Source organism: Bradysia coprophila, chromosome II (genome assembly GCF_014529535.1).
Source record: "Bradysia coprophila strain Holo2 chromosome II, BU_Bcop_v1, whole genome shotgun sequence".
NCBI classification, from domain to species: domain Eukaryota; kingdom Metazoa; phylum Arthropoda; class Insecta; order Diptera; family Sciaridae; genus Bradysia; species Bradysia coprophila.
Genome location: NC_050735.1, coordinates 10939098 through 10955409, shown reverse-complemented (window position 1 = coordinate 10955409; position 16312 = coordinate 10939098). Strand labels below are relative to the sequence as shown.

The 16312-nt window shown below is 35.3% G+C and overlaps 2 protein-coding genes across 2 annotated transcripts; one reads left to right on the top strand and one right to left on the bottom strand.

Moving 5' to 3' along the window:
- The first annotated feature begins 2086 nt into the window (after nt 1-2086).
- On the top strand, nt 2087-15244 carry LOC119072641 (cytochrome P450 4C1-like). Its single transcript, XM_037177892.1, has 7 exons — nt 2087-2396; nt 13049-13249; nt 13467-13716; nt 13779-13905; nt 14281-14415; nt 14491-14907; nt 14978-15244. The coding sequence occupies exons 1-7, from the start codon at nt 2237-2239 to the stop codon at nt 15134-15136; spliced, it is 1449 nt and encodes a 482-aa protein (XP_037033787.1). The 5' UTR covers nt 2087-2236; the 3' UTR covers nt 15137-15244.
- On the bottom strand, nt 8961-9709 carry LOC119072648 (general odorant-binding protein 19d-like). The gene is made up of 4 exons (XM_037177905.1): nt 9552-9709; nt 9352-9492; nt 9155-9285; nt 8961-9097 (listed from the first exon to the last, which is right to left on the bottom strand). The coding sequence occupies exons 1-4, from the start codon at nt 9612-9614 to the stop codon at nt 9019-9021; spliced, it is 414 nt and encodes a 137-aa protein (XP_037033800.1). The 5' UTR covers nt 9615-9709; the 3' UTR covers nt 8961-9018.
- Nucleotides 15245-16312: the final 1068 nt, after the last annotated feature.

Below are 16312 nucleotides of genomic sequence, written 5' to 3'. Positions count from 1 at the left end.
ACAGCAATTCTATTGATTTGCAACAGCAAATTTATTCTACTTTTGTCAGCAGATTTATTTCTTGTCATAAGCAAAATTAATTGTTTATTTTAGCTATTTTTTATCTATTTTTGGTGAATGGATTTTCATATATGCTTTTCGTCACTAGTGGTGAAATGGACACCAAAACCCAATGCTTATCGAGCAACACCTCTAACCATTCGGCTATTGAGATATATAATCGCAGTGTAACAATTTTCAAAAGTTCATTTTTCGCAGCTGGTTGCAGAAAACGTTGTATGCAACACGTTGTAAAAGTGGTAGTTTTTGTCACATGCTTCGCTCGCTTCGCACGTTTGATAACATTACTTCTAGTGACACAAACTACCACTTTTCGCAACTAGCTGCAGAAATTACTATTTCACGTCTTACGTCAACGTAAATAGTTATTGACACTACACGGACAATTCATTTCTTTTTACGAAATGGATACCAATTTTCATTGCACTTAAAAAGCGTTTTAACACGCCGAGCGATCCGGCCCATTGCCCCGGAGCGAAGCGGAGGGCCGCAATGCGAGCCGGGCGCCGGAACGGTGTCGGTAACTTAGGAGTTAATTTTTTTTCTCTCGCATCGTCTAATAATTAGTCTGTGTAATTCATTGCCCATAAAGAGCGTTTTAACACGCCGAGCGATCCGTAAACTTAGTTAAAGTGAAATTATTATGAAAGGTGTGCATCCTAGAAATTACGCATAGCGAAATTACGAAGCCCCATTCAAATTGAGGGATAAATGCTTTTTTAGGCACTAGGTGTGTAGATTGTCACTCGATACCGCAGGTCGAGCGTGACAATACACATCGTGTGCCTAAAAGATCTATCACCGAGTTGTGTACAACGTTTTTCGCAATAAAGGCAACGGAAAGTTCTACTTTTCGTCGCTTGTTGAGTTGACGTTTTCGTGTTAGTGGTGTAAGTGATATAATTTTATATGTCCTACTGCGGGACATATGCTGATTGAAGATAGTAGTTTTCCTACTTATAAAAAAATAAATTTGCAATTGAAACACTAATAAATTTGCTGACAAAAAGCAATAACTTCGAGGTATTAATTTTGCTGTTCGAAGGCATTAAAAGTGCATATTACAAAACAATAAATTTGCTGACTACAAAGTAATAAATTTGCTGCCAGGGATTTGCTGCAAAAGAATTATTTTTGCTGCTTAAAGTCAGTAATATTGCTGCTCAGAAAGCAATAAATATGCTGTTCGAGTACTAATAAGTTTGCTGAAAATAAGACTAATTTTGCTGATACAAAACACTAAATTTGCCGATAAAAAAGATTAAATTTGCTGCTAAAAAAAATAAATTTGCAGAAAAAAAGAATAAATTTGCTGATGAAATAAATAATTTTGCTACTAAAAGAATAAATTTGCTGACAAAAAAATAGATGCCAAAAAAAAATCTTCCAAACTTTCACTTTGAACGATGTTAAAGAGGGAACCAAAGCTATCGAAGAAACCCGCGGGTATCACGTCCGGGCATAATATCATCCTGCGGTTCCCATCAACTAAGTAACAACAATTATTATTAAGCACATCACTATTTATGTAGAACAATCAAAACACAGTTGTATTACATTTCATTCAAACAATCACTTGCTATTCAAAACATTAAATGCCATAAAGCAAATTTGGGAGAATGTAAGATTGAATCCTGTTGTTACGACAGAAATAATGGAAACATTTAAGGTTTATAATTGAAGACAATCAGTCAGTGATTATCAAAGTTGTTCCACGATTGGAAAACGACTTTTTGATATAATCCACGTGCTTGTGCATCCACGATTAATTAACGTAAAAATGAATATGTAATTATATTCCCTGTCAACGCTAAATACTTTCGATCAAAATCGGGCACGTTATTACTGGTTATTTATGCATAAATGTAACCCTATTAGCCGTATGCATTTAGTTTATACCAGTCATTACAATTGGGTGAATTTATAATGCATTCACAACTACGATTTGAACAACATTTCATTAAAAAGTTAACCCAATAAAATTACCATTTCGAGTTAAAAAGAAATAGATAAATTGGCTCAATATGAATAGTCGATTACAACTGGTGCGAATGTTGTGCAGTTAAATTGATATATCAGTGTAGCTGGAAAAATGCACAGATTCAGTTCTAAAAAATTAGTATAGTGGTAACTGTTGATCAATTTCAGGCTTCGAATTTTTATCCGAGATCAAACTATGGTGCTTGTATTATATGTGACTGTGTTCTGTTTGGTGTTGTTTAAGTATATCGAATGGTTGTGGTCGCGACGTGAATTGTACCGTTTAAGTTGGCATTTGCCGGGACCAATAGCTTTTCCGCTGATGGGGAATTTTTTAAACCTCTATAATCCGCAAAGTGAGTTTACGATGCATTTTTTCAGTTAAGATCATACAATGTCATGATCAATGATTAAATTTCTGTGATGATAAGATGACGGAAAATGTTAGTTTATTGATGATATATCGCCAAGGACTCGTTGATTTTAGAGTGCCACGGATAAGAGTCAATTTTTTTCCTCAAAGTGAACGTACCTTCCATCAGATGGAATAGGATAAGATAGTGATAATGATTGATTTATTTTGCAATTCTAATTTCTCTTCTGATTTCAATTTTCATACAATACTTTTGCAGAATGTCTCAAAATCATGAAAATAAAGTACTTTGTGTATGGAATTCAACGAGACACAATTGTTTGGCATCTTGGTATAATGCATGAATACCATGTAAAATAGTAACTTGTGCAACTAGTTGCGAGAAATGGTAGTTTTTGTCACTAGATGTGATATTATCAAACGAGCGAAGCGAGTTTGTTAACCATATCGTGTGACAAAAACTACCATTTCTCGCAACTAGTTGCATAAATTACTATTTTACATGGTATTCATGAATATAATGTTTTGAAGTGAGGGCGACAAGCGAAAGTGCCTAAAATAAACCGTCCACAACGATGCGTATACAACTTTTCATGCTGAGGGCCTGAATCACGAGAAAAATTCCGTGAAAATTAGGACGTGTGCTAAAAAAATACATTCCCTTTCGAGGTACGAACAACGTTTTGTGCACCGGACAACTGAAATAGACAGAACACATGAATTTTCTTGAAAAAATTCGAACTTCACATTCACCATATTAAATTTGTCCAATCGAATGGTCATGGAAATATTCATTCAAAACCGTTCTCGCACGATAAATCGCAAAGAAATGAATTTTTTTCCCGCACGCTATATCGGTCGGTAAAACCTGACATTTCATAACAAAAAATCATGACAAAATATGTCGTATTTCAGTTGTCCAGTGCACAATGGTTATTTGTGTACCTGTTTTGGACGATTGATTTTAGGCAATTTCGCGGATTGTAGGCCGAACGAAGTGAGGCTTACAAGCGAAAGTGCCTTAAATCAACCGTCCCAAACAGGTGCACATGTGAGTTTTCATGCAGAGGGCCGGAAACCGGAGAAAATTCGAAAAATTGCCCTCATTTTCGGCCCGACGCATGAAAAGGTTTTTGTTGTGAAAAACGTTGTGGTGACTTGTTACCAAAGCACAGCGAGCATAACAGCACCCTTCGAATGTAACTTTTCTTCCCTCGTTGAACAAATAACTGTATTTTAATAATTTTGAGACATTCTGCAAAAATATTGTATAGAAATTGTGACGTTCTTATTTTTGTCACATAAAATCGGTTCAGGCACACCGTTCTAACCAACGCATTCGTACATTTGTACAAATGACTCGCTCCCCATGCCTAAACTATTTTTTAAAATTCTTAAAAATTTTGGGTCCAATATTTAAGCCTCCCGGACCAGAAAAACACCTCATTGAGCCCAACATTCCATATTGCCCGGAGTCAGAGCTGGCCTATTGTTACACAAAACGTTTTATCAGGAAATATGATAAGACCTTCACCGAAAATCGTTAAAAAATATTAAAATCATTTTTTTGCAATGTTACACATAAGTTCTTGCTGCAACAAAAATGGTTGTTAGCACTGCTCTCAACTTAATTTCTCCTTTTACAATTTTTTTGATCAATTTGAAATAGTATGTTGTGTTACAAGTATTGTAATGTTGATTTTTTCAGCACTAGACCCAAGTTTTCCTTACGAGCGGAGCGAGTAAGGAAAATTGGGTCGTGTGCTGAAAAAATCTCATTACAATACGTGTAACACATCATGCTTTGTGCCAACCGAGAATTGAAATAGACAAATGCACAAAAATTCAGAATTTTCATTGTAAACAATCACTCTTCGAATTTGATCGATCACGTTGCTTTGCATTTTTTTAAAACGAATGCTGTAATAACTCATACGAATTTCATTTCAACACTGGTTTGAGTGTTGTAATAAGCCATGAAAACGGGTGTTGTAATTTTGGACATTTCAATCTAGTTATCGATATTGAAATCCGTCGTATTTCAATTCTCGGTGGCACAAATATGATTTACAGCCTGGGACAGTCAAAAAAGTGCATTTTTATTCTATACGTGTTTCATCGATTTCAGCTGTTTTGCCATTGTAATTTGTATTGTTAAAACAGCTGAGATCGATAAACACGAAAATCATAAAAATACACTTTTTTGACTGTCCTTGGCTGTATGCCACTCAGAATCATAATATGCCAAATTTACAAACTGACTCTGTGGCATAAAACGCTGTATGCAAGTCGATGCATGGTACTTTATATGGCTCTGTGTGGTATGACTAACATTATGCATCAGTTCGGAGAGGAACTTTGGGTTTAACTTTGCATCGACACATAAAAAATGATATGCACCTATGTCCAAACGTTTATTTTGACGAGTTGGATTATGATCCGCGCCATTGGAGGTGCATAATATTTATTATTAGGTTGCCAATGTGTATTATGACACAAAACCTGCCGCCTCGTGTCATAATTACACATCTAGAGCCTAATAAAGTACTTTGCCCCTCGATTGCATAAATAACTATTTTTCATCTCATGTGCACAATCTTTATTCCTTGCCCCTCAAAATATCATTGGCAGAAAATAAAGGTCAATCGTCACTTTATAAATCCAACGAACGAATATATGCTGATTAATATGCAGAAACGGTTTTTGGGTTTATTCCACTCGCCTTCGGCTTGTTCCGTAAAGGCCACACTTGCCAAAATAGCAAACTTACAAGTAAGGACGTAAAATACTATTCGCTTATTTTCCGACATTTCAATCAACTTTAATGCCAGGCACTTGAATGAGAAAACTGGGAGTCTTTATTTCATGTATGAAAAGCTGTAAACAAAATTTTTCTTGAAATATTGCTTTTTCGGTCGAAAAAGCGGCTTTTATTAACAGGGCAGTATTTTTCGAATATTTTTTCCTGATGAAAAGTCTGAGGATTGAGGAAATACAAATATTTTGTGAAACAAATTTGTCCTCCTTACACAAAATAACATCCCGGAAAATTCCTATAGATCATTTGGAAAGCTGGAGTCGTATGCTGCCTGGATGATGCGATACATTCCAGGATTTACACGACTTTTGGACCTGAGATTTTAACATGTCTTATCACCTTCTCTGGGTAAAATAATTTCGCAGAGTTATGGAAAACTTTGAAGAATAACCTGCCCATTTTAGATTTGAATTCTAGTCACAAACACAAAATTTGTACAGTTAATTGTTATAATCACGGTTTTTCTACTAAAATACTTTTAATTTGATTGAACAACGCCAACGAAATATACGGAAAAGGAATGTACGAATTCTAATCAGGTGAAAAAAATTAAATTAAATAAAAGTTTTGCGTCTACAACGCAATGTGATTATAACAAAAAAAAAAAAATTAACAAATTTAATTAAAACACATGCTCATAAGCGTACGTCGATATGGCATGATATGAATAGAATGAATTGAATTGAAATCGTTGGAAGTTGAAGCAGTTCTTGTAACTTGTGACTATGCAGAAGTAAGTTTGTTAAGGAATATTATATTACAAAAGCAATATTGACTTTGAAATCTCGGCTATGACGTGTTAACGCATTTAAAATAATTGCGGCTTGTCAACTTTCGGTACCCTGGACTTTACTTAAATAGTCTAGGAATACCTCCAAATAAATTTCGAATATGCCATCGGCACCGGGTGCCAATAGTCTCTTTATTAATACTATGGCTAATGGCACCAGGTGCCAATAGTATCTTTATTATACTTATGCTAATCGCACCCAGTGCCATTAGCCACAGTATTATAAAGAGACTATTGGCACCGGGTGCCATTAGCCACAGAATAATAAAGAGAATATTGGCACCCGGAAAAATTAAAATTTGAATAAGAAATCTGGATATTTTGAAAATTAAACTTGTTTTGTGCACAATACTGCCGTAATTTGTATAAGAAACAAGTGTTTCTTATAAAAATTATTTGTAGAAAAAGTACAAAAATACAAATTCCATATCAACATTGCTTTGAGTGTTGTAATATCACATCAAACGGGTGCTGAAATAAGTCACTTTACAACACTAAAATGAGTGCTGAAAAGAGTCGTATTTCAATTCTCGGTGGCACAAAGGTAGTTTGTTGGATCTTAGGGAATTCGTCCTTTTACAAAATTTAACGCAATTTAAAACTAATGAAAACTTTCCTGTTAGGGAAGTTGTCCTTTTACGAAATTTAACGTAAAGGCGGATTGTTCGATCCTAAGGAATTAATATTTTTACGAAATGTAACGTAAAGGTAGTTTGTTCGATGTTAGGGAATTCGTCTTTTTACGAAATGCAACGTAAAGACGGATTGCTCGATACTAGGGAATTAATCCCTTTACGAAATATAACGCAAATGCGTTTTGTAGAATACTAGGGAATTCATCTTTCTACGAAATGTAACGTAAAGGCGGATTGTTCGATCATTAGAAATTATTCCTTTTACGAAATGTAACGTAAAAATATTTTGTTCGATCATAGGGAATTCGCCCTTTTACAAAATTTAACGTAAAAACGGATTGTTAAATCCTGAGGAATTCATCATTTTACGAAATGTAACGTAAAGGTAGTTTCTTCGATCTTAGGGAATTCATCCTATTGAGATATGTAACGTAAAGGCGGATTGTTCGATACCTTTACGTTACATTTCGTAAAAGGATGAATTCCTCAGGATCGAACAATCGGCCTTTACGCTACATTTTGTCAAGGTTTATTTTCAAAATATCCTGAGTTTTTATTCAAATTTTAATTTTTCCGGGTGCCAACAGTCTTTTAATAAAACTGTGGCTAATGGCACCGGGTGCGATTAGCATTAGTATAATAAAGAGACTATTGGCACCTGCTGTCATTAGCCGCAGTATAATAAAGAGACTATTGGTACCCGGTGCCATTAGCCACAGTATTATAAAGAGACTATTGGCACCCGGTGCCAATAGTCTCTTCTAATAAATTTCTAAAAATCTAGTATTTTGGAGTTTTGGATTTTTACAAATTTATTTGGAGGCATTCCTCGACAATTTAAGTAAAGTCCAGGGTGCCGAAAGTTGGCAAGCCGCAATTAATTTCAATGTGTTGAATGAGCTATCATGGTTTAAAAAAATGATGTAAAGAATGTCCTAGCCAGAAATAAGTCACTAAGTTCTGTGAGTCTTTTACATTATACATTGATTTACCAGTGGACTTTGGACACATTGTTCCTTTTTTCATCAAATTTAAATTCTAAGAAATTGGTAGCTTTTATCTACTCAACTAAATTCTATAGATCAACGATATTGCGTATCGTAACCTTTGACAGAAAAGGTCATATCGAGTAAACAATAACACAAATTGTATAATGGTCTGTAATGACTTCATAAAATGGAATTATGAACTTCAATAATTGATTCTTATGATCAGATCAATCGTAGAGGTTAATGTAGACCATGCCAATTAATCTAGATTATCTGATAGGCGTCGATATTCGAATTATGTATAATTATCTGGACAATATTCATAATTAGTATAATTTGCGTAAGTAATTTGCAAATTAGCTAAACACGGAATGTACGCAGCAAATATTATTGTTCTTGGCTATTTATTAAACTTCACAGAATCGATTATGGTGTTGGAATATAGAAAAATTTAGAGTTATCCAATCCACCTTAAATCCACTCAATCGAACTGTAAGAAATTGTAAGAACTTCTGAAAGATGATTTGGGTTTAGTTTCCTTTTACCAATTCTACTTGAATTATATTTGTAACTAGTAAATTGACCGCTAAATATCTCTTACAGCGCGAAAGTTCTTCGTTTAAATAGGAAACTCCGGGTGGAATTCCATCTCTAGGGTAAAATCTCCATTTACAAAATATTTTTCTACAGTCGACGATAGTGAAGTTCGAGTCAAGTTCGCTTCAGCTGGTCAAGCTCTAGAAGGAAAATTTAGAATTTCCTGCCTTTCATTATCCAGGGTAGGAGTTCTATTCTATTTGGCAAGAGATACTATTAAATCAATTTTGTACATGATAATACTTACAAGTTGTTGGTACCATCAGTTCTTAACTTTCCAATTGAAAGCATGAACAGCAAGTTTCCATCTTATCTCGTAAGGTCGTTCAAATGCAGTGCTCCTTCATGAATGAATGCATTTGTATCATCACTCATCAGTATAATTTCTTGCATGTTGTAATAACGAAACGATACCCATCTTGTCGCCTTTCATATTTAATAGAATTGAGCTATACAAGTGAACATTTATCTTCATCTTCCACTGTACGAACATTAGTTCCATTTAAATATTCTTTTTTGACCCAAGCAAGAATGCAGGAATAAATTCGAATATTTGTTTCCAAATTTGCTTAGTAGGATGTTGAGTCAGGCTCACAATTAAGGTTGCTTCGTCCGTAACAATCAAAGAAGTCTATTTAACTTCCCTGGTAACAATTGAAATTATGTTTCAAGAACCTAATGAAACGCATCGCCATTCGATGATGGAAACACGATTCTGTTCATTTCAAATCAAATTTTATTTTACATTTCGACAAAGTGAAATTAGAGGAAGAAAATTACATGAAAATGCTACCCAATTGACGTTTAGCTGCAGCGTCCATTAAACATTTCGAAACTTTGAAGCCATATTCGCACCTGGCGACAAAAAATGGAATAGAAGTGATCTAAACGATAAGACTGAAAATTAATCACCTTTCCGCTTCCTTGATCGGCTTGCATTCATCTACTACTTCGGTAGCGCTTTGCAACATCTTTTCATTGGAATTCGGCATCGATTTCGCTAATTCCAACATTCCATTTACGTTGATCTGGTTACCCTTAATCTGTAGTTTATAATGAACGAATTTCTTTAATAAAATTGTTATCCTTTTAAGGTATTGGAAACTTACAAGTTCCACTTTTTCCATTATACATGTTGTTAGACATTTAGCTTCTTTTGTTTCTGACATAACCTTGTTCTTAAAATTCATAATTTCCACATCGGGAACCTTTTCGGAGGTCTTACAATCGGCCAAAATTTTTGCGATGTCCTGGATAAATTAAGAATAAAAATTAGAAATCTCTCTGACTTTCAAAGATAATAATTTACTTCCAGTCCGTAGGTCCTTTCAACGGTCAACACAATCAAAATTAAACAAATTGATTTCATCATTTTTGAATTTTTATATTTTTATATTCAGTTGAAGTTGAAATGTTGATGTTCGGCAGTCGAGGAAGATAAACTGAGGTAGATGCTATCACCAGTGCTCGCTTTTATAATATAAAAATTTTGCCATGAACTTTCAGTCATTTTAGACCGGAAAATTGCTTTGATTCAAAACGAACAATTATTTTTTTTCTAACACTTGAACATGATTTTTTGTTCCACTACCTACTAAAAACATGCGAATATTTACTAAACTGAACTAACGAAATAAACAAACGTTAAATGGGCTATTCCATGCTATAAAAATATGAAAATATTTGGTTCTCAATGCTGTGACTACGGAAAACTTTATAAGTCTTAGAGTAATTATAGTATGGTTAGTCTAAGTTATAAGTATAAGGGGCCGTCCATAAAGGACGTCCGCGATTTTTCTGGAATTTTAGACCCCCCCTCCCCCCTTGTCCGCACTTTTCCACTACACAAATGTATGGCGGTCACACTTTGGCGAACCCCCCCTCACCCCCATAGTGCGGACGTCCTTTATGGATGGCCCCTGAGAGATTGAGACACTATCTGCAGCAGGTCCTATTTAGAGAAATTCGGAATAGTTTTGTCTCAAATAGCTTGAGCTTAGAGTAAATTCTTGACAAAAATTCTCTCTCGAAATTTCACGAATAATTTTTGAAAATTGAAATTCCACTCGAATAAAAGTTAATTTCTGGGTCCCTATTTTCAATTACGTGAGATGAGTTTTCCTGGACAATAACGTCACTTTTGTACGAAAATTGAAGTCATTTTTCAGTGAGATTCATCCTCGGATTCATCTCCCATGATTGAAATTACGGACACTGATTGGAGATATGATTTATATTTTTAACAAAGGAAGATCCAGATACCGATGTATATCGCAGCATTCTAAGATATGCGTGGAAATCCGGTGTCATCTGACCTGAAGCTCAGGTTATATCTGTCACTTGACCTGACAGGTTTGATTGAAACCAGAATCAGGTCTGTTTTCTAAAATGTCTGACCTGAACTTACACTGACTTTCAACTGACCTGAACTTACACTGACTTTCAATGACTTTTACATGCTACATGCGTCGAAAACCGTACTTTTCATGTTTCAAGCCCTACTTTCGACGCCCTCAGCATGTAAAATCCATATAACACATACTCGGTATAAAAATGAAAAATCTCGTTTTCGTGTGTTTATTGACCTCGGCTTCGCCTCGGATCAATAAAATTCACACGAAAACTCTACTTTTCATATTTTTATCCCTAGTCATGTAAAATACTATTTTGTGTACATACAACTTTCCAGTTGTTTTCCCCATTGCTTGGTGCATTTCAATGTTCATTTGCGTGGAATAACACCATTTCGAGTCACTAGCAAAACTCAGAGTATTAGGCATGTAGGTGTTTTTGCGGGCAAAAAAGTGTTATTTATGGAAAATGAAAATAAAGTTATTGAAGCATAATTTTTTCGGACGCATACACATTAAATTTAAATACAGAATGATACAAATTTAATGACACCACAGAAAAAATCAATTTGATGACATTGAACAATTATGAAAATTGTGTTGATGGTAAAGCGTACAGAAATTTTCCCAAAACTCATTACAATCATATAAAAGTTTGATTGCCAATCGTTTTATTGTGATAACGTATTACAGCGGAAAAAAGAATCGGCTAAAATGTTTACCTAGACCAAAGTTTCAATGAACGGTTTATAGTGTACGGAATCAAATCAAGTAATTTTCGGAACCTGTAATGTTTAAGTAAATGGAATTTCTTTTCTTTTTTTACTAGTGGAAATTACCTGCTACAATGCTTACTCTCTATCTTCAGTAATAACTTAACACTTTATTCAAAATATGAATCATTCATTTGTTGAAAAGTTCAGTCTTAAGCACAGTTTACGCATGCCCGAACGGATTTAAGTAGGTACTAATAGTACCGTACTATGACAGGACTTTTTAGACCCGTACGAAGTACTGGGGTCTTATAGGTTTACGCATACGTTTGTAACACGTCGAATTGGACTCCCTGAGTAAGGGGAAACCTATTGTGGTTGTCTAGAGATGCCAAATCCGCGAAAAAAAAATGTCCGTCTGTCCGTCTGTCTGTCTGCACGATAACTTGAGTAAAACGCATCCGATTTTGAAAATTCTTTTTTTTTCCCGTTTGGTAATGTCAAAAGACAGGCTAAGTTCGAAGATGAGTGATTTTGGATCGACCCCTCCCGAGCTGTGGCCCAATAAGTGCTTTACGGTTTTTCGAAGATATCTCCGGACATTTAAACGTTAAACTTGTAAGTGGTACGTCAAATAAAAGGTATTTACAATACCGATCGACAAAAAAAAAGTTTATGGAAATCGGATGACCGACTCGTGAGTTAGACCCCTTGGTGTGGAACAGGCACAGGGCGGCAAGCAGTTTTCGCTTGTAGGTCGGCCAAATTTGAACATATTTCGTTCGTTTTAGCTTTATTAGATAGGTATTGACCGTACCAATCAGGGAAAAAAAAGTTTATGAAATTATGTTCTCCGGAGCGTGAGCTAGGTCTCTTGGAGTGAGCTCTTATCTGGCTACTCGGCCGTACAGTGAACGTGGAGTATTTTGTCAATATCTCGAGTAAATTTTGACCGAATTTCATGAATTTTTTTTTGTTTGAAAGGTATTAACAAATGTAAAGCGTCGGTACTATTTTCGGTTTCCTAACAAAATGGCTGCCGGCGGCCATATTGGATTTTATTAAAAGTGATATAAAGTGGGGAAAATGATGCTTAGAGAGTTTCTGTTAACATGGAAATAATGTGTTAAGTGTGAGGGGTTTCAGGGATTCCATATATGGACATCTATATATACCTATATACAGCTATATTGAGCTATATACAGGCATATAGAGCTATATAATAGCATATTCCTCTGTGAAATGTTTATTTACAGTGAAATATAGGTAAATATAGCGGTATATAGCTGTTTAAATAGGAATTTATGAAATTTGACTTCGTACGGGGCTGTCTATATTGCCTCCGGCAATTTAATTGTATATGATAACAAGGCAAAGAGTGGATAATGTAAGTGATTTAAAAGGAAGAATAGTTTTTCAGCAGAGAAGAAAATGAAGTAAGAGAAATGAAGAGTTTCACATTAAAGGCTTTTGATACGAATAGGTGTTTCGTACGGGTCGGCGTTAGCTATGTTTATCTGTCGTTTTAAGAAAGATTCACAGGGGGTTTACGTGTGAACAAAAAAAAACTTATTTCGCAACGTGTTGCATACGTTATATGCAGATTTTGTCGCAAAATCATATTTTATGCGGCTCTGAAAAACCAAAAATTATGCATTTTCATATAAAAATCGAAAAGGCCCTGCTCCTAAGTACACTGTCGATATTTACTTAACTAACAAAAAAATGTTGTTACACAACAGACAACCTCAAAACACTTCTCAGATTGTCTTTCGAGTTCGGAACATTACTACGTTTTTGGATTGGAACTAAACTGTACGTGGTAACATCGGAACCGTCAGATATGGAAGTGCTCCTTCACCACCCGAATTGCATAGACAAAGACGATTCGTACAGATTCTTAGAAGAAAGTTTTGTTACGGTCGGGCTGTTTACTATCAAAAGTAAGTTTCATGATGTTATTTCATTAGGAAAATCATTTAACAGAACTATGAGCAAGCGCTAGAACAAAACTTCTTAACTTCAGTAGAGCCACTCAGGTTTGTGTATTAGAAAAATCGAAATTTGTTCGAGACTTTTTGACTGCCATTTGCTGTAGTACTTGGAACTTCAGTTGCTTTCTTATTGTTGTTATTGTTTCTTATTACAAAACAAAATCAGGTACAAAATGGAAACGACATCGTAAACTGATCACACCGACATTCAAAACCCGCTCGGTAAACATGTACATTCCGATCTTCAATAAAAGAATCAAAGAATTCGTCAACACCATATCATCTAAAGTCGGCCAGGAAGCATTTGATGCCCGAACGGAATTCGTTTTGGTATTCATTCAAATGATATTAGACACAACCATTGGATACGATATCAATCCGGAGGGTGTGAATGTATACAATGAATTTTTATTTGAGTAATTCCAAATTGACTCTGCTGTGTGTTCGGGACAATAATTTTTTTTTTCAATTTTGTTAGTTCCCAAACAATGGCAATGAAGAGATACTTCAATCCATTCTATCAAATTGATTTTCTGTGGAAGTTGACGAAGTGGCCGGAGAAAGCGAAACGCGTGAGCAAGCACAGAGAAGAATTATTCGAAAAGGTAAATGATTGTCGAAATATTTCCTATTCCTAGCTAGGTTTGTAGTCTCAGAGAGCTGGAAACAAAACAATTTTCGATCTGGGTTTCTGCTTCTCTTTTGAAATGAAACTTATCTGAGTTTGTGAACTGTAATGTGTGACACCATCTGTAATGGTAATACTCTTACCGTAAGAGTTTCATCGAGTCTTTTCAACTCTTTTGGTATTTGCCGTCTGGGAAATATATTTAGCAGCCACCCAGAAATCCCTGCAGCAAACCACTCCATATCCTAAAATAATATCGGAATAATATCGGAATAATATCTTGACAAAACCAAACTTTGGGTCTCGCTCTAGTTCTAAAAAAATACAATTTCTGGTTCATTCTGAAAAATAGATAATTGCTGAGCGTTCACATGTGTCGGAGGATGAGAGGGTTTTACTTATTGACAGACTTTTGAAAATATCAGAGGAAAACAGTGACTTTACAATGGAAGACGTAAAAGGTGAAGGAAACACTGCTATAATGGCCGTAAGTTCAATTTTGCTATATTAATTGTATAGGGTCAAGAGAACAAGAGAAACAGTTTCCGCACTCGATGTCTAGGGGACTGATACATCAACAGGCTCACTCGCGATGGTTCTGTTCATGTTAGCCATGCATCCGGAATGTCAAGAAAAAGTATACGACGAACTACTGTCAGTGTTTCCCTGCAAAGATGTAGATGTGACCGTTGATGACCTGGACAAATTATTGTACCTCGACATGGTCATCAAAGAAACGATGCGCATTTTTCCCACCGTGTCACTGATAGCACGACATGCAACCGGAGACATTCAACTCAGGGATTTCACAATTCCGGCCGGATGCTCCATTGGAATCGATATATTCAGTCTTCATCGGTCGAAAAAGTTTTGGGGTGATAAGGCCGATCAGTTTATACCGGAACGATTCGAGGCGGGCTATAAATTATCTCATCCGTACGCATACATGGCCTTCAGTCACGGCCCAAGGAATTGTATAGTAAGTAGTTGTTTCTGTGATATCAGTAGTAGGTTTAATTGCACTCAAATATTATCCGTATTATACGCAGGGTTATAAATATGCATTGGTTTCCATGAAACTGGTAGTGATTTATATGCTCCTGAACTATCGATTCACTACAACGTTGAAAATGTCGGATTTGAATTATTATGCAGAAATCAATCTATTCATAAAGGAGAAGCTAATGGTGCAAATTCACCATCGATAATGACGGGACATAATATGACAAGATGGGTGTTTGAGATGTTAGTTATAATAAATGTTTGTACAGAAATATGTTTGAAATAAAGAAATACACTCCACATTCTCCCGATGTCGCTAGCCGATAGAGGAAATTTACCATAAAAATATGTGGAAATCAGCTTTAACCAACTCCAGATACATGTAGTCATTCTACAGTCGAAGAAATTTAGTTTTCGGGTTTTCCAAAGGTATTAATCTTATTTAACCCACACTTTATCCCACAACAATGGAATCCACAAATTTAAATTTAGTTAACACAACGGTCACAATGACGGCGCTGCAGTCACGATTTCAAAATGTGATATAGGGTGGATAAACTAAATTTTGGTTTTGGTTACATTTTCTCTTGGTTTTTAATTATTACATCAGGCTTCTAAATTAAGAGTACCTTTATGCAATATAAACCGTTTGAGTTTGAAAAAAGATGTTTTGTATCAGTGAACGATATAGGAAAGCGTTCAGTACGTCTCAACATACAAAAGAACGTAAAATATAATTGTACATTTAGCCACCCTACGTCCGTCATCGCTTCTATTGTCTTCAAAAACATATTGTGTGCTTGTCATGATATGTATCAGACGTTTGTTTATTTATGTGTCTCATCTAAAATGCTGGCCAGCAAAATTTTGATCATTAAATTCAACGGCAAAATTGATCTAAATGTTAAAGTAATTGTGAATAATAGTGAAGTTAATGTGGTTTTGTTTTCTCTTCATAAAGGAATTTGCATCAGTTCGATGTAAAGTGCGGAGCACCATTGGAAAAAAAACTTGTCGCTGAAGAATGATCAAAAAGTTGCTGGACGCAATAGCTTCAACTAATGCTTTGCAGGATATAGAATCGAAATTAGAGAAACACCAAGAGCCGTCCATTTGAAATCTTCATCATCATCATTTCAACTAAAGGTTTTTTTTTAACGAAACGGAAGTTCGCTCGCAGATTCGGATCGGAACATCTCATTCGTTTTCGCTAAAGCTCGTAGCCGTCATTAATCATGATTCCCATGAAGAATCGCCAAAAATACAAAATTGGCAAGGGATGAAGAAACGCCGGCAAAAACAAAGAATGATAAATTTGTCTTTGTTGCGTTTCTTCACACTTTGGCGATTCTTCGTGGTGATTAAACAAATCCTTGGAAATT

Bases quoted from the DNA above. Each gene is read 5' to 3' on its own strand.
- LOC119072648 (XM_037177905.1), bottom strand. From the start codon at position 9,614: ATGATGAAATCAATTTGTTTAATTTTGATTGTGTTGACCGTTGAAAGG. The intron at 9,493-9,551 runs GTAAATTATTAT...TAATTTATCCAG, and splicing joins AAAGGACCTACGGACTGGAA to GACATCGCAAAAATTTTGGC. The intron at 9,098-9,154 runs GTGATTAATTTT...TTTTGTCGCCAG, and splicing joins CCGATCAAGGAAGCGGAAAG to GTGCGAATATGGCTTCAAAG.
- LOC119072641 (XM_037177892.1), top strand. From the start codon at position 2,237: ATGGTGCTTGTATTATATGTGACTGTGTTCTGTTTGGTGTTGTTTAAG. The intron at 13,250-13,466 runs GTAAGTTTCATG...AAACAAAATCAG, and splicing joins CGGGCTGTTTACTATCAAAA to GTACAAAATGGAAACGACAT. The intron at 14,416-14,490 runs GTAAGTTCAATT...CTCGATGTCTAG, and splicing joins GAAACACTGCTATAATGGCC to GGGACTGATACATCAACAGG.